The sequence below is a fragment of the Dreissena polymorpha genome, chromosome 3, assembly GCF_020536995.1.
Source record: "Dreissena polymorpha isolate Duluth1 chromosome 3, UMN_Dpol_1.0, whole genome shotgun sequence".
NCBI lineage: Eukaryota > Metazoa > Mollusca > Bivalvia > Myida > Dreissenidae > Dreissena > Dreissena polymorpha.
In genome coordinates this window covers 43185291-43208226 of record NC_068357.1, presented here as the reverse complement: position 1 = coordinate 43208226, position 22936 = coordinate 43185291, and the positions used below count along the sequence as shown (strand labels likewise).

The 22936-nt window shown below is 37.1% G+C and overlaps 2 protein-coding genes across 2 annotated transcripts in view; one reads left to right on the top strand and one right to left on the bottom strand.

Annotated features, from left to right (window-relative positions):
- The window catches only part of LOC127873870 (tetratricopeptide repeat protein 27-like), a 30327-nt gene extending 28281 nt beyond the window's left edge, over positions 1-2046 (bottom strand). The window contains exon 1 of the mRNA XM_052417958.1: positions 1891-2046. Within this exon, the coding sequence (XP_052273918.1) occupies positions 1891-1969 (79 nt within the window). The 5' untranslated portion in view covers positions 1970-2046. The remainder of the gene's footprint in view (positions 1-1890) is intronic.
- Positions 1966-21260, top strand: LOC127873875 (uncharacterized). Its single transcript, XM_052417972.1, has 8 exons — positions 1966-2122; positions 7306-8142; positions 15336-15682; positions 16348-16551; positions 17293-17458; positions 18053-18169; positions 18605-18752; positions 19175-21260. Exons 2-8 carry the CDS (start codon positions 7829-7831, stop codon positions 19394-19396), a joined length of 1518 nt encoding a protein of 505 aa, XP_052273932.1. The 5' UTR covers positions 1966-2122; positions 7306-7828; the 3' UTR covers positions 19397-21260.
- Positions 21261-22936: the final 1676 nt, after the last annotated feature.

Sequence of the window (22936 nt, the reverse complement as noted above, 5' to 3'; positions counted from 1 at the left end):
TCTGACATTCCATTCGGAAGAATGGACGAGTGGTCTAAGTGGTAGACTTCCTACATCAGGACTCCATGGGTCAGTGGTTCGAGCCCTGAAGAGGGTTACCTTTTTTTTCTTTTTTAAAATTTTATTCTTGATTTTTTACTAGAGCTTTTTGTATCCAATGTTTTCATTTATCAATATAAAGCATTTAATGATAAACTTCTAAACATGCCAAAATCTGTGAAAAGGCCCCTTTAAACATAAAAATCCGTTCTTGAAAGAAACAACGGTCTAAATCGTGGCTCTTGAGCTTCATGTTCCATAGGATAACCTTCCGCTGACTGAACAAAGTTTGCGTCAGTAGACTCGACCATAAATGAAAATTTGCTATAAAAACATCTGACAACTATGCACTGCAGAACTCAATATTTGATACATAATCCCCAATTTTGAAACTCAGCATTGTATATATGCGCGATTGATAATCAGTACCGGTAATTTTTTTGGCTGTGTTCATTTTACACAGACATTGGTTACATACTACTGAACGAGTTGAATAGTATAAAAGTATGGCTCCATGGCACTGAAGATGCGAATGATTGTGAATCAGTTATGCGGTAAAAACTTTTTGTCACTATCAATGGATAGTTTCAGTGGTTCTGTGGTGTTGCTGTACATGTACCTACCAAACTAGACAGTAATTATGGTGTACTCCTCCGCGAAAAAATTTAGGTCAGTTACTTAGGAGACTGATGATGGCAACCCTGTGTAATCCTCGTGTAAATTGTGCAATTTATTCTAATATTCTTCATACTATCATTAATAAAAATTTTTTCGCCAAGTTGAGAAGTTTAACAAACTTTTGAATTTTAATGTTAACGCCATGTTATCATTCAAATTCTAGCTTCATATCAACAGTGCACAAGTCATGTATATTTTGTGTGTACGGTTCATTCTTTGTTCCAAAAAAAAGCGCGCGAAAAATATGCTGCTAATGTAACACGTCACATTATCACATGGAAAGCGTGGGTGTATTGATTTTTGTATAAAAACTAAGTAGCATAGAAAAATTATGAAACATGTTATTTTTGGATTAACTTTTGTTGTTCATTTTAACTTATATATATCGCAAATGATTTTGAATAGACATTTCCTCAAAATTAATTAAAAATCATACATGCTGTATCTTTATCGGTACGGTTTTTAGACGATTCATTATTGAATCAGTATACTTTAGACAGTACTAACAGAAAATCCGGACACAACAGGATTAAGTGTTGATTGTTGCAAAAACACGCTTAACAGGTATACTGACCTATTGTGTAGACTGCGATGTTTTGACAAAAGGGATTAACATGTGTGTATGCAGGTTTTCAACATTTTTTTCTGCAAATTGGGAGTGTTTTTGTTTGTGAATTGGAAATTTATTATTTTGACATTGGAAAAAAATTGTCACATTGGGAATGGTGCCGTTTTACGGTAGCAACTTTATATAGAGGAAAAACGCTGATACGAGTAGCTTTAAATTCAGTTAAAAAGTGATACTAAAATCATCCTGAAAACAAAAGAACTTTAAAAACCTATTAACTTGTTTTGGCGCATTTGTATGTAGAGAAAGGAATACCCTGTTTAATAAAAATTATTAAAAGGTGCAATTCAAGAACAGGTTTAAGAACAATGTTTACCTATTAATGTCATATCAAACTAATCTGATGCTTGTAACAAACAAAATTCAAACTATTGACCAAACGTTAATTTATCATATGGCCTTCATCAACATGACAAATAGACATGTCTATGATATCACATCCATGTCCGAATAATCTATAGTATCCGAAAATATTCAAATATTAGATAATGGCGTGTCGCATTCATCTTTCGAAAGAGAAAAAGGTTGTATAAATGAAGTTAAACCTTTATCGGAATCCCATAATTTCTGTGAAATTAGTCTTGTTTCAGAGGTCAATAGGGCCATTTCGTCAATGAGTTGCATTCATGTGTCGATTCATGAAGGCTGACATTTTGAACATTGTGTTATGGGTAATTCAAGGGGAATTAATCAAGAAGTAAAGCTTAAATGATCTAATTAGCAGAATTGTCAAATTATTTCATTAATGTTCCACATTCATCAATTTGTGCGTGTCAGGTATGTATTCTTTATGATGGAAGCGAGTATTTTACTTGCTTAAAAATTCATAGACTTTAATAAAGATACGTCAATTTGCTGAATAACGATTCGCACCGGTGACATTTCGTACAACGTATCCTCAATTACAACTATCAAAATAATAACAGGCCTTTTCCCGGCCATTTTGTGAAGATTGGTATTTGTTTAGAATGTCCTGTGATTTGTGAAAAAAAACTAATTATTGTACGCTTTATAATTATTAGAACAAGATGAAATAAAATTGAGATATATCATATATCTAATAAATTAAATAATCATACAACACTTCATAAAATAAATAAATCAAAATGTTGTTGTTTTTTCTAAATTTTGGATTTTTTTACTATTTTGCATTGGGAATTTACACGACTTAAGTACATTATATACTGCAATTACAAACTTAGGTTAAGGTTTGCATGCAAGATGAAGTGTCAGTTAAGGTTTGCATTTTGGGAATTGAGCTGGGTCCCTTTTGGATTGGGAAATATCGCGTTCTTTTGACTATAATTGGAAAATTAATGTTGTTGATTTTGGGCTAAAAAATAAAATTTATAATAAAGGTGATTGAAATAATATATTTTCTTATGTTCAACTTGTAGAGCTGAATTTGGAGATAAATGACATGTTACTAACAATCACTGTTACTACTTATTAAAAATATATTATTTTTTGGAAACTTTTAATTGAAAAGGGCAGGATGCTCTTCTATTCAAAGGGCACTTTTGACTGTGCAGTTAAATTGATATCCTTTTGGCATATTTTTAAAACAGTATGTGAATTATGTTCATATGCATGTATTTTATATTATATGTACTTTCATTAAAAAAATTGTTTCTATAATTGATAAAACTAGCTTCACTGTGAAATAATAGTAGATTTATTGAAACTTGACATAAAATTTGCCGTACAGTAATGTGATCAGATAAATAGCGCTTCCGTTAGTGGACGTACGGGCGTAAATTACGCCCGAAAACGGCAGTCGTATGTCAATTATACAAATGGTGGAAGTCCCTTGGACGTCCGATAATCCGCATATATTCGCTATTTTCTAATACACAACACGTACACATGTCAACAGTTAATCGGGTTATTCAGACCGTTAACTCCGCCTAAGAGCTACTGTTATCAATGAATTTCTCAGCGAATGGCCAATATTGATTTTTCCAGCTGTCAATCAAATTCTTCTTGGTTAGCGCATCAGCCAATCAGCGCTCAGGCAGTCGAATACATGCCGACCCCACGTGAAGCTGTATACAATTATATTAGCGACCTCTGCGCTACAAAGTTTGTATTCAGCAATCAAATATTTAAGTCCACGCTTTCCCCGAGGAAGAATGTACATGAAGTATAATTTTTGCATGATTTCATATGTACAAGCAATACACGAGAAATGTTTATTTGTTGGTAGAATTTTCTTAACTTTCCGTGAAAAATAAAATCTGGAAATTATTTCGGATAACACGTTTATTTATACGCATTTGAAAATACTAAAATTAAATCATGTATTTTGTTGTATCAATGGCCATAACACGTATAATGCAATTAGTAGTTAAATAACGTGTTTTGAGATTGCCAAACTATGCATACATATTGGTCTACATGTGTACATGCATGAGTGACCTGACAAGTTAATTGAAGTTATATTGCAATTTGGAATGAAGTGTACTCGGTAAAATTTAAAGAAAGACGCGTTTTTATACTCCGAAATTCGCTTTCACCTACGCAATTTTTTCTGAAATGAGGTACATGTAACATGTTTAATTCAGTCGTTGATTTGTCGTAATTACTAAATATGACCAGTGCTCTATGCTCTCAAATCGAGTCACGTGATTAACGCATGTTCAATGGGAGTTCCCCCATCCCACAATTCAATTTGTATATGCACTTGCGTAAAATGGCGGACGTCAATATTGGCCGTACTTTGGTTTTGAAAATAGAAATCGTAATAATACTGGATTATCGGGTAATGCATAGAGTTGGAACATGTACGGTATCTATATTAAAATTCTGAAATAAAAGTGGGACTTCAAAATGTATGTCTGGGACGTCCAAAATTTTAGGCTTGGAAGTCAGAACTTCCAACTTTTAAAAGCTAATGGAAGAGCTGGATAAAGAAAGGGCATGGTAGGGGTCTTAGGGGGTAAGGTGGAACCTTGGGGTAGAAAGGTGCTGCACACTGTCCCTTCCATTTAGGTCTACCTGGGCCATACCTTTCCCTCGATAACTTAAGTTGGGATAGAGGCATTGTTCTGTAAATTTGTGTAGGTAATTTATATGCTGACCTTGGTTGCAAAGTTAATTAAATTCAATTAAATTAATTGGGTAAAAATAAAACACACACACTAATATCTTTTTTATGTCCCCCACTATAGTAGTGGGGGACATATTGTTTTTGCCCTGTCTGTTGGTCTGTCTGTCTGTTTGCGCCAACTTTAACATTTTGCAATAACTTTTGCAATATTGAAGATAGCAACTTGATATTTGGCATGCATATGTATCTCATGGAGCTGCACATTTTGAGTGGTGAAAGGTCAAGGTCATCCTTCAAGGTCAAAGGTCAAATATATGGGTCAAAATCGCTAATTTAATGTACACTTTTGCAGTATTTCAATATTCAAGATAGCAACTTGATATTTGGCATGCATGTGTATCTCATGGAGCTGCACATTTTGAGTGGTGAAAGGTCAAGGTCAAGGTCATCCTTCAAGGTAAGAGGTCAAATATATGTGGCCCAAATTGCTTATTTTATGAATACTTTTGCAATATGGAAGATAGCAACTTGATATTTGGCATATAGTGTATCTCATGGAGCTGCACATTTTGAGTGGTGAAAGGTCAAGGTCAAGGTCATCCTTCAAGGTCAAGTATATGGGTCAAAATTGAGCATGTAATGTCACTTCTGCAATATTGAAGCTAGCAATTTTATATTTGAAATGCATGTGTATCTCAAGGAGCTGCACATTTTGAGTGGTGAAGGGTCAAGGTCATCCTACGAGGTCAACATCATATACGGGGACATTGTGTTTCTCAAACACATCTTGTTTAATCATAAAATGTCAGCTTTAAGTTTGCAGTAGTCTATAACTACCGGTATACCAAAGATAATCAAATATGTCTTTGTGGTTATTTTATCAGTTGACTGTCATAAAATATACATTATACTATAAAAGTAGAAGAATGGTATTGTTTGTCAATATAATACCAGGTTTTTTTATCTGATTTTGGGGAAAGGGCCTGGCTTTTTTTTTAGGGGGAAAAAATAGCGAGAAAAGCCGGATTTTGGGGAAAAAATAGCGAGAAACGCCAGATTTTGGGGAAAATAAGGAAAGTCTTAAATATCAATTTAACATATTTAACTGTTTTTTAATAAAAAAATAGAATTTACATGTTTAACAATATTATAACTCTATAATGCTTGTACATTGGCTATATATATCGTAAATGTATATTTAAACATAAACAACAAATAAAGAAAATGATAAACTTTATATCTGTTGTATGACTTATTCCATTTTGATTTATGTGTATTTGTTTGTAAACACAATTTAAAACCTAAAATAACAACAAATGCATTAAGGCCTTTTTGGTTTTTTTTGGCCTCTTTGGTACTCTTTGAGGCCTTTTTGGTAAGGCCTTTTTGGTATTCGGCCTTTTTTATATGCAGCCTTTTTGGTAAATTGCTGATTTTCCGAATCTGAGCGATTTTTAACCGGCCAAAATCTGATTTCAAACGGCCGATTTAGCCGGCGGCCGGCTCTTATTGTGAACCCTGCATTTGTCCTCTATTTAAAATTTATTTTTGTTAATACATGTATGTTAACAAAATCATAAACTAATACATTTAACCTAAGACTGTAATATTGAATATTTTCATTTTTATAAATATAGGGAATGGATAACTCAATATAGGGAATGGATAACCCAATAAAGGGAATGGATAGCCCAATAAAGGGAATGGATAACCCAATAAAGAGAATGGATAACCCAATAAAGGGAATGGATAACCCAATATAGGGAATGGATAACCCAATAAAGGGAATGGATAACCCAATAAATGCTACGACAAATATGTGTACGTGTTAAGGGCGAATATGGCCAGTAAAAATAAAAAAATAAAAATCAGTATATGTACATATTCTGATTTTGTTTATGTGTGACGTGCCCTTGTGGTCCGACTCATGGGCAATTCAGTGAGTATTGTTAATGAAATATTTTTCAATGAACATTAGCTGGGAACCAAAAAGCTATTTTAAAAATAGGTTCATAAGATCTGATACTAAAAGCCTGCACAGGCTGAGTCTCGGCTTTGATCAAATAGTTTGTTATTATAGAATTTTACTGTTAACCCAACCGACTAAAGGCATAGAGACCAGTCACAACAACAACAAATTTTTTTTATATATTTTTGTGTGTGTGTGTGACGGGTCCCTATGACTAAAGTGCGAGTTACCCTATGAATTGTTTAATCCTTTCCCACTCTGATGCAAACAGCATAAAACCAGAACAGCCTGGGAGTAACTATAATGGGCATGTCATGGGCTAAAAAATTGCGTTGCTAAATGAAAAAAAGGATTAGTAGGCGGGCTGAGCTTTTTTTGTGAGCTTATTTTACTATAAAGTCTTGTTTTTTTCTTCTTAAAGAAGGATTTTCAGTGGAAAAAATCTGATTTCGCACAAAACTACTTGCTAATTCAAAATTATTTCAACCTCAAGATCTTGATTCAGGGAGGTGTGATTTATAACTTGCTGTTCTACAAACTAAAGTGTCATTTTGCAACTGGTGTTTTTAAAACATCACACAATTTTATATTCTCCTTCATTGATAATTTTATTAATTGTCTAAATATAACGCCACCATAACAAAGGTTTCAGCAGAGTTGTATCAACAACAGTCTCAGTTGTTATTATTATTGTATTATTGTATTATCCCTATTTTGCTACAATACACATCTGGTTTATCTGGTTTTAATGATGTTTCTGCAATATTCCATTGTAAAAATATCTATGGAATTGTGCTAGTCTTTCACAGAAAATTAGGTTTTAAAGCAATGTCTCTTTTGTTTGCCATTGCGTAATAGCAAAAAATATATTTCACTATAGATCTTAGCCTATGATAGGATTTATATTGCCTTGTGGTTTATGTTTTCCATGATCTGTTTTAGGAATACTGGGCATTGTCATCCAGTCTGCATAGAGAGTTTGCATCTTCCTACCACATCAGTCTTTGAGAAATAATCAATAGTGTGCTGATATAGAATTCAGGGGGAAAAGACCTCCAAACTAGATAAAGACAAGAACCTAGTGGTTTTGAGTTTCTTTGTCGTAGTGAATTATTGCAAATGTGACAGACGGGTTTGGGGTTTCAGACTGAAATAAGTGCAATAGGGAAGGCAGCATTTGTATGTTATTGATTTAACTTTTAACATTTGGTTATTTTATGATTCTTATGAACTTAACATTTGAGAATTGAAAGTCAGCAAAACAAGTATGTAGCCTTGGAGTAAGCTGTATATGTGTTTACCACATTTTGATTGTCTAAATGATCAGATTTTCTTTCTTTTTTTCGTCATTTCAACTAAAATGTGATCATGTCAATCACGGGTAGAACACATCTGTTGTGTGACAAAGTGAGACATTCACGTACAGACAGTAGGTCAACTCCTTCGTGGACATAAATCTTCCAGGATGAGATCTATATTGAAACATGCCATAATGGCTGCCAGCAGGAGGAGGCGTCTGCTGCTCTATGGTGGCTTCCTGCTTGCACTGGGCGTTGCCTGTCTCCAGGTGACCTACTTCAGCGAGGGGTACCGGCCCCTTCAGGTGCTCACAGATGCCCAGAGTGAGGCGCGACGTCTACTCAAGTTCATCACCCTATACCACTATCAGTGCAATGTCACCATGCAGGGGCTAAATGTCACCATGTGGCCGGTGTGCTTGGAGAAAGCTGGAGGCTTGAACCTGGTGCTGGGAGGGCCCAGGGTCATGTTCTCTATAGGGTAAGCTTAGTAGGAGTTATGGTTTGATAATTAAATCTATTTAGAGGTGCTTCGTGAAAATAAAAGATTTAAGCATGGTTGTACATGTTATATGAAATGACAAAAACAAGAGTTCTTAAAATAAGAGAAATACTATTGGATCACTTATTTGCATGGAGGTTTAATTTTTCATGTGTTCTGCGTTCCCACTGTTGCACAAATTTATGACTGTTTTGAATGTGAACTGATTTACCGTTAATCAGGTTCTGACTGACAGAGCATTATTTGTAGTTTAGTTTAAATTACAAAATATTGTAGAATTCAAAATTGGAAATGCTTATCTGAATGCGTCTTTTTAACTTACTTAAACACACAATCATTTTTGCAAATCTATTGCACATGTTTGGGATGGTAGTTCTTGTTTTAAAATTTTAATATGAAGAGTAAATAAAGTCTTTATCTTCCTTTTTATGGATTTATTAATCGTCTAAAGGATGGAATAACTTTTCCATAATGACAACATTATAAAACAAGTTCAATTACATAAATCACACAAATTAAAAAGTTATACAGAAATCAGACAAAGTAACAAATTACAAGAATCCTCTCCTCCCCAAGCTTTAAAGTTTGTATGGTATGATGTAAAACAAATTGACAAGATTTAAATGTGGAAGATGGAAAAGGATGTCCACAAAGATCTGGAAGTAAACAAGACATACATATTAATACTTAGTTATCTCCCTTCATAGGGGTAAGTTTTTGAGGGTATGTGAAAAACTGATTCCTGAAAATTAATATGTGTAACAATTATCATGATTATAAAAAAATAAACACAAATGTGTCTAAAATGATCATGATGTTTTTGATTTCAACACATCTCTAAAAAGTCCCATCACATGAACTGGAAACAGTCAACAAAGAATAACTTTAGGGCATTAAACAGTTTATAAGTCAACACACACAGCTATTTCAACCATCAGTGACATGAGACTTTCAGCCAGGCCACCTAGGTGGTAACAGTTCTTTTTCTCCTGGGTTATTGTGTGGTAGCAACCTAGCGAGCGCTCATGGTATCTTTGTCCCTCCAGTGTCCCTGTTCATGGGAGTAGACGGTTGGGGTTGTACATCCTCGGTTGGTAGGGGGGTGTATCAGTCTGGACGGCGGGATCCAGGGTTGGTTGTGGTGGAGGCAAAGCCGGTTCCTGAGCATTAGGAGTAGCTTCCTCCATAGCAGTAGGTGCTTGTAGCAACTGAGGGTGTTGTGCATGTTCATGGGTTAAAGACTAGGGACGCTGTGACTCAACTGCTTTCATGAGGGGATCAGTTGAATTACTGAAGAACGGGGAGAACTTTCTCAAGTACTGCCTGTTACGTAGGGTGACCCTACCTGTACCATCAACTCTGACCACATATTGGTGGAATTGCCGCACCTCAATCACTACACCTGTGCGCTCCCATCGCCTGTGTTGGTTTCCAACAAGATTTTGAATAAACACATGGTCTCCAATCTGCAGTGGGGGTAATCGCCTAGTATGTTCTGACCACTTTTCATGGTCCCTAGGGTGGCTCTTCGCCAATGCCCTCTCACGATGAGACAGTAACTCCTTCCAAGTCTCGTGTGGTTGATAACGTCCCATCAGTATTGGAATTGGGTCACGGATGTCAGTGTCTAAAGACCCTGTTGGCGATGTGTTATCCATAAGCATGCGTTTAACAGTCTTCACAGCAAGTTCTGCCCTGGAATTGGCATGTGGATTCACAACTGAGCAAAGCCTGTGTCTGACGCCCCAGTTCCGTAGAAACTCTTGTGTCTTACCAGCCGTAAACTGTGGTCCACCATCTGATGTCAACTCTTCCGGATCCAAAGGTAACAAATGTCTCCTGAAGACGTTTAACAAGTCCCTCTGCACCAGACTCAGACTTGTACACCATAGGCCAGTTAGTATCTGTCCACGACCACAACATAGTCAGTATTGTTGTAAGTGAAATAGTCAGCACAAATCTGTTGAAACAGGAACTCAGGTGACTGAATTTTAACTGGGGGCTGCATGGGGTTTGATTTGGCTATTTTTGTGGCAGTGTAAGCATTGGATTCTAATCCTTGCAATGTCAACAGTGATGTCTGGCCAGTATACCGAGTCCAAGGCCCTCGCCTGCATTGCACTGACGCCTTGGTGTGCAGCATGAAGTGCGTGAAGTACAGATTCCCAGAGGACAGCTGGAATCACAACGCGATGACCCACAAGTATCACGCCATCCACTACACACATACTGGATGATAAACGATGATAGGCTCTTAACTCTGGTGGCAAATATTTGATATCTTCTGGGAATCCCTGTGCTATGCATTGAACGAGGTTTCGGAGATTCAGTCTGACGCCGTAGCCTCACGAAGCATGTCCCATGTAACCACTGTACATACAGAATGGAGAGTACTGGACGCTGCTCCCAATGTGGATCCATCATCAGTATCATCTGATTGTTGGTATAGACTAGTGAGCACCTCATGAATAGGAATATGCTCATCAGCAAGTGAATGAAGTTCCGCCGGGTCTCCAGGAAGTTGGAGGCGTTCCGGATTACCTGTTGGATAGCGTGATGCAGCATCAGGACCGAGATTCTTCTTGCCAGGAACATGGACCACAGTAAATCGGTAACCAAGTGTCTTCTCCTTGAGGTTTATTAAGCGTCTGTTGGCAATCTCAGTGAGTGAGCGATCATTCAGGATCTGCAGGAGTGGCTTATGATCTGTGGCAATGATAAAGTCTTTGCATCCAAGCACATAATATCGTGTTTGATGAAGAGCATACACGACAGCTAAAGCCTCACCTTCAATGGCAGCATACAAATGTACCTACTCTCTGCTGGGTATCTGCTCCCCACAAGACAAAGTTTCCAACCTTCAGGACAACATGCAGGGGTTCTGGAAGTACATGCGTAGTATTTATGCATCATGAGGATGCCAACTCCATCAACTGACCAATCGGTGGAAAGACACATCAATTGAGCAGGGTCAAATAAGTGGACACCATCCCTCATTTCTTGTATGATGGCTTCTTTGGACGGGTTGAATGCTCTGGTGAGTTCATCTGTCCACTCGAATTTTGTAGAAGGTTTGAGCAGAGTGCGGAATGGCTTCATTTGCTTTGTACTGGCAAGCATAGGCACCCTGGTTAATGAGTCCAAACCAATCCCTTGCCCCAGTGATGTCTGTAGAGATCGGGAAGTTACAAACAGCATAAGTAAACTTGGCACTCGGTCGGATATTGGTGGATGTAATCGTTAAGCCTGCGAAATCCACAGTGTCTTGCGCGAATTGAAACTTGCTAGGGTTCAGTGTGATTCCATTCTTCGCACACATGTCAAGCCACTTGCATGTTTGAAAAAAAGCAGCCTTGACAGAGTCTGCCCACATACAGGTATCATCAACGCATTTTACTTTGTTGTCGAAGTTGGCGATGATGGCATCAAATCGCTGATTATATGCGTCACCGCTTGCTAGAAATCCCTGAGGAGCTTCTTTGTAGCGACTCGACCCCACAGCGTGATGAAGGTGGTAAAGTGCCCATCCTCCTCACAGATAGGCACGGAATGGTAACCATTCCATGCATCTGTCACAGTTTTCTTCGTGTTCTGTGGGACTTTGTCGGCAAGATGAAATGGGCTTGGCACGTGGTGTGTTTGACGGACGAAACAACGGTTGAGAGGTTGCAGGTCTACCGTTCTTCTGGGTGTGCCGTCAGCTTTACTTGTGACCACCATCCTTGAACACCAAGTTGTGGGTGTGTTAGGACTTACTCGTTCGAGAACACCAATGCGGACATCTTGCTCAAGGTCAGCATGCACCTTTTCTTTCCAATTGATCGGTACTAACGCTGGTTTATGAACTGCTACAGGTTTCAAATCGGGGTCAATGTGAAGTTGAAGTGGGTCACAACACATAAGCGGCAATGGCTAATGCTTGCAAACATTGAATACACTTGATCCATAGTAATCAAGCAACCACTTTTTCAAACCGTCAACATTTTCGTCTGTGGCTTCTATCCCAGGTGGAAGCTCTGTTGGCAGCGGTGGGGGCTCATTTTGCCGTCTTGGGCAGGAGCATGATACATCATCTGGGACGTGATTGAAGCAGCGATCTCAGAAGAATTAACATTACAGATAGGGAATTCTGGATGGATCATTCCCAGTGAAGCAAGACCTTCTCTGCAAAGAAAAGCCTTATTTATTGTTTTTGAAACATAGCAAAATAACTTAGTGGATTTGGGGGGGGACATACATTAGTGGTTTTAACATTAATAGCGATAGCTCCAATCACACCTAGATCTTCTTTGATGGCTCCACACATGGTAAGTTTGACTGGAAGAAGATCTTGCTTTGTGATTCCCATGTTATTGACGTACTGTAATGGCATTATCGAACTTTGGCACCCTGAATCGGCTACCATAGCCATGTTCACAGATGTCAGTTTCGAGGTGTCATTCATTGGGTACCCAAACAACATGTGATCCTGAGGAACTAATGTGACTGTCACTGTAATCATTGGATGTGGCTTTGAAGGCCGTGCAATCCACCGGCCCTCGAACACATGGTGCTGAATACTATGTAATGTTTTTATGTCATATGATAGCTTTCTTCAGACACAGTACATAACTGATCGTACACATAACCCACGTCGTTAAGATTCTTAACTCTGTTTGAGTTTTCATGTGGTCTATTGTTTTGATACTTGTTGTTCCTATTCTTTGGACAGTTCCTTGAGGATGAGTCACGGTGATCCCATGTACTACAATTGACACACTTGCTGCAACATGACATGAAGTGTCTTTTAACGGCACATTTTACACATGTGAATGTCCACGCCTCACAGTGTTTAGTTCTTGTCTTACGGGCATTTCTCTGGCCGTGTGATGGGCCACCACATGCCCATCATCTCTTATTAGGTTGTTCATTTGACACCAACGGTTGTGAAGTACTTACTGCGCCAAGCGAATCACTAACAGCACTTTTTGTCATTTTGCCTTGCTCCTTTTGTGCAATGAATGAAACAGTCTCGTCCAAGGTCCTATCAGTCTTCGAGTCCCCGAGGAGATCAGACAGAATTTCCGGGTCAGCGATGCCCCTGATCAAATTGTTTTTTATAATCTCTTCACTGTAATCAAAGACCTGCGCACACCCTGGCTCTTTACAGTTGGCCTTGTATTGACATATGGCCGCCTGACCCCTTAACGAAGCGGAATATGTTCGAATTCCAGTTGCAGGGGACTGTACCATGCGATTCATCTTCAGTCTATGTACGAGCCTGCTCTCTTCTTTAACAGCTAGTCTCTTTATAGCATTGAGAAGATCGTTCTCTGGCATTTTCGAAACATCACCCTGAATATCTCTCATGAAGTCTGTTCTAAGGTCACTAGCACAACAATAAAACAAGGCTGTCGGTATCATGGCATTGGTGATCGCCATGCCCACTTTGTACATGTTCCATCGTCTTTGGAAAGCAGACCACTGATCTGGGTCACATCCTGTTCCAATTTTCGGCAATTCTAACTTAAGCTTGGTGGGTGGTACCGTAGTTGGGGCTGGGTGGGCATTCTTCTCATGGATCTTGAGGGCGGCATTGAAAGCAGCAGCAAATCCTGCCTCAAGGTCCTGCGATTGCCATTTGCAACCGTTAACTGGGCAAGTCAGTTTCACCATTGTCAAATGTGAGTAGGATGATTACTGTTAGTAGGATGATTACAAAACTATTTTTGTGGACATAAATAAAGTCTTTATCTTCCTCTTTATGGATTTATTAATCGTCTAAAGGATGTCCACAAATACTTAGTTAAAGAGAACATGCAAAAGACGCTTACGTGTATAATGTCACCTTTTTAGCATAGAAAGCTACCGGTTTCACTGGAGGGGACTTATGGTTTTCGCTCTGCGTGTCTGTCTGTCTGTGAGTCTGTCACACTTTGCTGGATTCTGCGATAACTTTAAAAGTTCTATGTATTTTTTCATGAAACTTGAAACATGGGTAGATGGAAATATGGACATTATGCATGTCATTTCATTTTACTCTTGCGTAAAAAAAATCTGGTTTATATGGCAACAAATAGACTAGAGAGACTGCTGAAAATGGTGGTTTTCTGGATCCTGCGATAACTTTAAAAGTTCTTCATATTTGTTCATGAAACTTGAAACATGGATAGATGGCAATATGGACATTATGCACGTCATTTAATTTTGTTCCTATGTCAAAAATTCTGGTTGCTATGGCAACAAATAAAAAAAACAAAAAAACTCTGACAATGGTGGATCCGGTAGGGGACATAATTATATTGCTCGGCAATAGTCTTGTTTGATATTAAAATTTCGTATTAATGTAGAGTGGGATGAGAAGCAATTTGAAGATTTGTTTTAAATAAACAAATAAGAATCAGTATTATGTGATAAAATTATCTGTGTCTACAACTAATTATGCAACCCGAGTATGACTTGTACCCCTGTCAGTTAGAGCCTAAGACAATATCCCAGGGGAGTTTCTAGCCATTTTGGGAAAAGGAGTGTGGTGAAATTGTGATTTTTTAAATCGATAAAATGGCAACAATTTTATCGACAATATCATACAAATTGGGATTTTTTTATTAACAAATATTGGCCTATCAGGCATTTTTTTCTGGTCATTTTGGTGAAAAAAATCATATAAGTTATAGTTATATACTTTGTTAGATGTTTATGTCAATTAAAATTAAGATATAATTATCATTAGACATGACACTTCTTTCTAATTTTTTTTTGTTTCTTTGCAAGTTCGGATTTTTTTTATAGTTTCGGTTTGGGATGTATTTATAAACAAATTTGCTTTGGGATCGAGTCTGTTTTAAGGCCTTCTTTATTTAGCAGAAAAGCCCTGGATAACATGTTAATTGCAAGAATTAAGCTGATATATTAGGGCATTCCATTTGTATATAGCAAGATAGGTAAATTCAGAAATGGACGAATATGCAGTTCTTTTTTTCCAAATTGAAATTTTGCAAATTTAAGACGGCACAAAGATGATCACAGTTTAAAGAACTAAAATTTAAAATTGCAAATTATATTGATTTCATTGAAGTAGAAAGTGACATATCTGTATATCTTACAAGCAAACACTTTACCAGAAATAGGGTATCCAAAATCTGTCATTATTCCATGGAAGAAGACCTTATTATTTAACTCTTTATATTTAGACCAAGTGGCGATTTATCCTTGGAGAGGACACTTGCAGTCAACTTCTCGTATCAAGTCAACATCTTCCACCACCAGATAGTGTCGCCAGAGCAGCTAGGAATCGTGGGTAACAACACTCGTGTGTACAGGACAATAATTGTGCCAAATGACCCTTCGGACTATGGTCGCAACTCATATGAGAGCCAAACAGTGAATAACGTGTTTGATGTGTTCAAGACTGACGTGTTGGACGTTCTCAAGGTGGACACCCTTGCGGACATGGACCACTCACACGAGCTGATCTACTACATGGTGAAGGACCGCCTCCTGGCCAACGTCAGGCAGCTCCACTTCGCTCTGTACATTGGTAGAATATAGCAGCATGACCAGCATTTCTAGTCTGACGCAATCATAGGCTGTACATCCGAACTTTGCCATCTTAAACTTACTTATGTCAAAGTATTGCTTATGTCATATTTATCCCTGCTAATTGTTTGCATCTAAAATTTTGTTATCTCAGAGTTTTATCTCGAATAATTGGTTATTTAAAACTTATTTTCTGTCTCAACCAGTCTTTTTAAACGTTTTTAATCTTTTTAACACGAAATGTTGACACCAGATACCAGATATTCAAAGTCACAAGGCAAGTTGGTTACACATTGCAAACATCATAAACACTATTTACAAATTTAGATATGAACAATTGTACAGGATTGCTATTTTATATATTATGTATATTGAACATTAAAATTAAATACTTCTAATTCAAATTCTATATTCTGATATGTTGAACTACAGTTATCTTGCATCTTCAAGAAAACGAGTTTTAGCTATATGTAGAAATGGTTTTATAAAAAGAATATTGATTAAATGCATCCACAAGTAATAAAGCTCCTGCCCCTATAGGGGTAAAAAACGATATCCTATGAATATTTTTCAACAATATTGCTAAACAACGATTATTGTCATTAATGTAGCCTTTATGAAGTCTATGATTTGAAAAGTCTACAGTTAATGGTTGGTTGTATTCAGACAAGGTAGATGATGACTACCTGTACAGCTGGTACCGGGCCTTGTACATGCTGTTCCACACGGCTGGTTTCCGGCTCTATCACACCACGGCATCTGACGGCCTGTGTCTGCAGGTGACCCTCATGGAGTCCTGCGTGTACTTCCTGTCATGGACCCGCGACCCTGGACCAGACTACTTCATCCTCTACCCACCAGCTATTGATGGTAAAACAGAGGGGTTATAATATCCACTATACATTGGCATAAGCCAGTAATTTGCATCATTAACAATTCTATTAACTTTCAAATTACTTTCACAGTTTCAAACGCCAATCTTGATTGCAGGTAAACACTTCATAAATGCTCCTTGTTTTGTCTTCTTCCAGGCCAGTGAACATTTTAAGATTACTATATAAAGTTCATAAGGGCGTTAACAACAGAATGATTCATCATGAAGTTCTATTAATGTGTGTATTTTTTTTTTGCTGTAAAATACCTTCCAAATGTTTTATCCTTGTAATTTTCAAATGGTGTTGTGTAAACTGTATTTATAAGCTGATTTCAAGTATATTAACCCTTTCCCACTCACTCAGAAGCAAAGTGAAAATTGCTATGTGCGAGTAACTCGCAGGCTGTTCAGGTTTTATGCTGTTTGCTGCTCATCAGTATCTAAGGGTTAAAAATGAAGCCTTAAAAACTTGAATTTAGTATTTAAAAAAACTTATTTCATTAAATGTTACTCTCTAAGGGACTACAAATGCGTCAAAATATGTATCTATTTGGTAACTTTGTGGAAAAGCATTAAATACTTATCTATGTGGTAAAAGGTTAAGAACGTATCTATATGGTAAAGGGTTAAATATGTATCTACATGGTAAAGGGTTAAGAACGTATCTATATGGTTAAGGGTTAAATAGGTATCTAAGTGGTAAAGGGTATATAGATCTTGTTTGTCATGCTCTGCAGGTTCTGATGAGTTTGAGACAGACCGACTGCAGGACTATATGGAAGATGTGAAGGCATCATGCTATAAAAACCTTGAACTTAGTCTTCCTTCAGTTGGCTCAGTATCAATATGTCTGGACAAAGTTGAGGCACAAAAACATAAACCTTGCCAGTTTATTATTTTCCGGTGAGTTGATTTCTCACTCACACAGTTGGAAGAACACATTGTATCCTTATTTGTTAACAGTAGGATATGTAAGGTGTCAAACACTGCATCTGTTTCCCATGTTGTCTGATTTTGAAACGTAAGTGCTCTTGGTGTGTTTGTGTGATTGCCAATTTTCCATTGAATGTTGTCAACATTTACCTTCTTGTCTCTCTACAGTTAACTCATTTCCAAATCTTTATAGAACTTTTTCAGTACATTTGTCTAATGATATCTGGCCTGAGTTTAAAACTGGAAATTGACATCACAATTTTGAACGCTTCATTCAATTGATAATAAGCCAATCTTTGTAATATAAATTCCACTATATTATCTTAGCTATGTTTGAAATAGGGTCTTGTGAGTGAAACAAAAATACCTAAGATTACTTGTAGCACTCACTAAGTCAAATTTATTAAATTTGGTTACCACTTTCTTAGGTAAAGGAATGAAGTGGTTTGTAATTTGAGAATTTCAATCATTTAAACTCAGGTTAGTGGCCAAAGGCCATTGGCATTCCACTGTATCTGATGCTTGTTTTGTAAGCGCACACCACTTGTCCGTGATTTATTTCAGGGGTTCAGGTATGGAGGGTTCTACTACTCGGTTGCCAGACAGCCGCTGTACAGTGACCACACTGGAGGTGAGCCTCTTGTCAGCAGTGCCACCTACCTTCAGGGTGTATCAGCACAGGTACGCATTCTAAGCTGTGTCTAGACATTGGAAAGAAATGGCATATTCTTATTGAATAACCTAATACCGGATTATTACACTCTGTTATCTAAGTTGACAATATATTTTAGCCTTGCTTTGTGAAAAGTGGGTTTAATGCATTGTACTAAAAGTGTCGTAGTCCACCCAGGCTAATCAGAGAGGACACTTTCTGCCTAAACTGGATTTTTGCTAAGATGAGACTTTCTTTAAACCAAAATTTCATAAAGGCGGAAAGTGTCATCCCAGATTAGCCTGTGCAGACCTTTTGGTAAAATAATCTTAATTGGTGAACTTGAAATGATGTCATGTCAGTAAATAAGTTTGAGGATTCATTAACTTTATTAGTGAGCTTGCCTTTATTCCTCATCTTATTTCACACAAGACCTTATCTCAGAAGCAATATGTTTATTTCAGCTATGAACGGACTGTTTCTGATAGGGTGTATCTGGAGGATGCTCTACAGAAGTACATGCAGTCAACCTTCACCAACCTTGTGCTCGTGGACATGGGCAGCCATCTCTGGAGCTTCCTCACTTCTCTACTGGATAGTGGGGCTCTCTATGTAAGAATTAAGTCAACCATTCTAATACATATGAGCGGTGCTGTGTGAAAAAAGGGTTTAATGCATGTGCCTAAAGTGTGGTCCCAGAGTAGCCTGTGCAGTCTGCTCAATCAGGTACGACACTTTTCACCTAAACTGGATTTGCTAAGAAGAGATTTTTTTAATCGAAAAATATCATCAAAGTGAAAAGTTTTGTCCCTGATTAGCCTGTGCAGAGTTACTCGCAGTCTGTTCAGGTTTTATGCTATTTGCTGCTCATCAGTATCTAAGGTTTGAAGATGAAGCCTTAAAAAACATTAATCTAGTAAGAAAGGTATTAAAATAAATATAACTTTCTACGGGACTACAAATGCGTGAAAGTAAGTATCCAAGTGGTGAAGGGTTAATGCATTGTTACAGTACAGTTTCCCATGTACTTTCAGAATGTTGATCAGCTGATGTTGAACATCCACGACCTCTGGGGGGGTCACAAGGCAGTGGAGACTCGAAGAAGCTTCAGTGAACTCATGCGGGTAGAGGCGTATGGCTTCAGGAAATACAAGATTGGCAACGATAAGTTGACATTCCATAGTGAGGCAGCTACTAACAGTGGCAATGTGGTTATAAACTACCTGAAAACTGAGGCAGGAAGGATCTCTGAATGAGTAATACTCAAGTTTGACTTCCCTTCCATAATGATATTCAGTGCAGCTGTTGTATTTATATAAGTCAATGTATTTGTATTTTTTTTTTTACCAGTATGTTCTTAATGTTATTATTGTCCGCTACCGGTTTCACCGGAGGAGACTTATGGTTTTCGCTCTGTGTGTCCGTCAGTCTGTCACACTTTTCTGGATCCTGCGATAACTTTAAAAGTTCTTCATATTTTTTCATGAAACTTGAAACATGGACAGATGGCAACATGAAGATTATGCACGTCATTTCATTTTGTTCCTACGTCAAGAATTCTGGTTGCTATGGCAACAAATAGACTAGAAATACTGCTGAAAATGGTGGATCCTGCACACTTTTCTAGATCCTGCACACTTTTCTGGATCCTGCGATAACTTTAAAAGTTCTCAATATTTGTTCATGAAACTTGCAACATGGATAGATGGTAATATGGACATTATGCACGTCATTTCATTTTGTTCATACGTCAAAAATTGTGGTTGCTATGGCAACACAAAAAAAATAATCTGAAAATGGTGGAATTTCTGACAATTGTGGAGCCGGTAGGGGACCATATTGCTTGACAATAGCCTTGTTGTACTTGTATTTGTATTGTTATATTTAAATGTTTTAATATGAGTAAGTATATGTAGTTTTGTTGAGTCAATTAATTTATTTAGTATTTGATGGCAATTTATTCTATGTACGTTTTAAGATAATTTATGTTTTGATAATATATTCTTCTAGGCATCAGCGGTTATAGAGTTGTTCCGTATCAACATGACATGTACCAAGGGTTATATAGACATAGAAGTGAAGTACAATTTACAAATAAATATACTTCAGAAGTAGTTACTTATTGTATAAATGTACACAGGGTGCAGGATCAACGGGGTTCACAGGGGTTTACACACGGGTGGTTGCAGAATGCAAACACTCCGATAAGAACTTTATGTTCTCAAATAACTCCAGTTATTGAAATACATATGCAAAAATCTTTAGTGCATAAAAGACAGTTTTTCTTGTAGTTTGTGCCGATATCTTAAGGTAGAAGAATAAATCCTTGAATACTCTGAAATTGGTGTCAAAATTTCATGTTGTTTGCAGCATAACCTTATACATGGATGCTGTACACATCAATTTTTTGGCCAAGAACACATATTATTTATTACATTGCTTATTACATAAAGAAATTCTGATGTATTTCACATTGACATAAGCAGCATAAAAACGGTCTTTCACGCACTAGTTAAAATTATTATGAACAAGCGATGTGTGAAACACTGTCCACATATATTTGACCTTTGACTCTGAAGGATGACCTTGACCTTTCACCACTGAAAATGTGCAGCTCCATGAGATACACATGCATGCCAAATATCAAGTTGCTATCTTCAATATTGCAAAAGTGTACATTTAATGAGTGATTTTGACCCATATATTTGACCATTGACCTTGAAGGATGACATTGACCTTGACATTTCACCACTCAAAATGTGCAGCTCCATGAGATACACATGCATGCCAAATATGAAGTTGCTATCTTTAATATTGCAAAAGTTATGGCAAATGATAAAGTTTGCACAAACAAACCAACAAACAAACCAACAGAAATAAACTTATTTATTTCATGATTGTATCATCACCGTGCATCTTCAAAATGTGTGGAATTGGACAAGCTTTTAGTATTAATAAGAATGCCAAAATATAAATAGTTCCACAAAAGCAGTTAAACAAATACAAATGTGTAGTTTATTTTTTATTGGACTTTACCGAATGTATTTATTTATGACCTTTTTGTAAAAAACAACATGTTTAGAAGTATATTTATTAGTCAAATAAAAAATTGATTTATTATTTGTTCTGATTTCTTATAGGTTTTCATTATTAATCATTAAGCAGAGGCCCCACTTGCATACATGCAGTACAGGTAACACAACATCACTCATTATGCATTATGCATTAACCTCAGGATCGCAGTGGTGTTAGACCATGACTGTTGGCTATGCTATGACTTTTGTGATTCTGCACACATTGATACAAGTCAATTTTGTCACAGCATCATGGTATTAGTAGTTGAATTAAATTGATTTCCATTGGAATGTGTAAAGAATTAAGTCCAAAGTCCAAATAAAACAAGAGATGTTTTTGTCAGAAACACTTCACCGCTTTGAAGCCATATATTTGACCTTGAAGGATGACTTTGACCTTTCACCACTCAAAATGTGCAGCTCCATGAGATACACATGCATGCCAAATATGAAATTTCTATCTTTAATATTGCAAAAGTTATGACCAAGGTTAAAGTTTTGGGACAGAATGACAGACAGACACATACAATGACAGACAGGCCAAAAACAATATACCCCCGATCATTCGATACGGGGGCATAAAAATAAACTACCAGTATCAGTTTGGGACAAGATCGTTGAACTTGTTTCTATTAATTTCCTTTAAGACCAGAATGCTGGTAAATCATGAAATATTCATATTATGTTACCTATGAGAGGTAACTCCATGGCCAGCTTTCATTTGTGTGTATTTAGCTCGAACAAATGAACAACTTTTGATTATGGTTTGGTCAGTTAATATTTACGCAATAAATCTACGACAGCATTTAATGTGCTTTTCTTGTAGCTACTGGCAAACCAAACAAGAGGGCCTGAAAGGCCCAAAGTCGCTCACCTGAGATAAAAAGGAATGACCTGTTCTTTGTAGCCCAAGATAGCAATGGAACAAATGTTCTAACCAAGTATCATGAAGAATGAACAACAAATGGCCCCTTGGCAGGCCATGTTTTTTTAACAGTCCTGAACCATTTTTTAACTCTTCCAAGATATGTCAAAATTTCATGAAGATTGGGAAAAAAATGTGTCTTCTAGACTGTTCACATGTTGACACTATATACATATAAAGAAAACTGCCCCACTCCCTGGCAGCCATGTTTTTTCACTGATCACGACCATTTTCAAACTCGTCCGAGACATCCACATAACTAATGTTTTCTCAAAATTTCATGATGATTAGGCAAAATATATGACTTCTAGAGTGTTCACAAGCTTTTTTACTATATAAATATAAGGAAAAAGACCCCCCCCCTGGCGGCCATGTTTTTTTACCGATCCAAACCATTATCGAACTCAACTGTCCTATCCAGGTGTGGTAGTGCGGTCTCCGCTTACGCAAATGAACCGGTCACAGGACGGTTACAAGTTATGTAACTTTGTAAGCTCTTTTGTAATGCGGAAATATTTATTTGACAAACTCTTATTTCCGGTCAGGATGACTACTACTGACTGGCTGTAATTCAATTAACTAAAGGCGTTCAGTCAGGGACGCCTAAATACACTCAATAATTTACTTATAAGTGAAAACCAAGGCAGCTTAAACAAAAATAACTAATTTTTATTCCAAGAACTCGGAAAATGAAGAACAATGACAGAAAATTAAGAACAGGTACAAGCCAAGTCTTTTATGGTAATTTATTAGATGATGTTTAAAAAAAAAATTGGGGGGGGGGAGGTTGGGGGGGG

What these genes read in the sequence shown, in the direction of transcription:
- LOC127873875 (XM_052417972.1), top strand. Translation starts at nt 7,829, where the DNA reads ATGAGATCTATATTGAAACATGCCATAATGGCTGCCAGCAGGAGGAGG. An exon ending in AGGGTCATGTTCTCTATAGG is followed by an intron (nt 8,143 to 15,335) that starts GTAAGCTTAGTA and finishes CTTTATATTTAG; the next exon opens with ACCAAGTGGCGATTTATCCT. An exon ending in TGGATAGTGGGGCTCTCTAT is followed by an intron (nt 18,753 to 19,174) that starts GTAAGAATTAAG and finishes ATGTACTTTCAG; the next exon opens with AATGTTGATCAGCTGATGTT.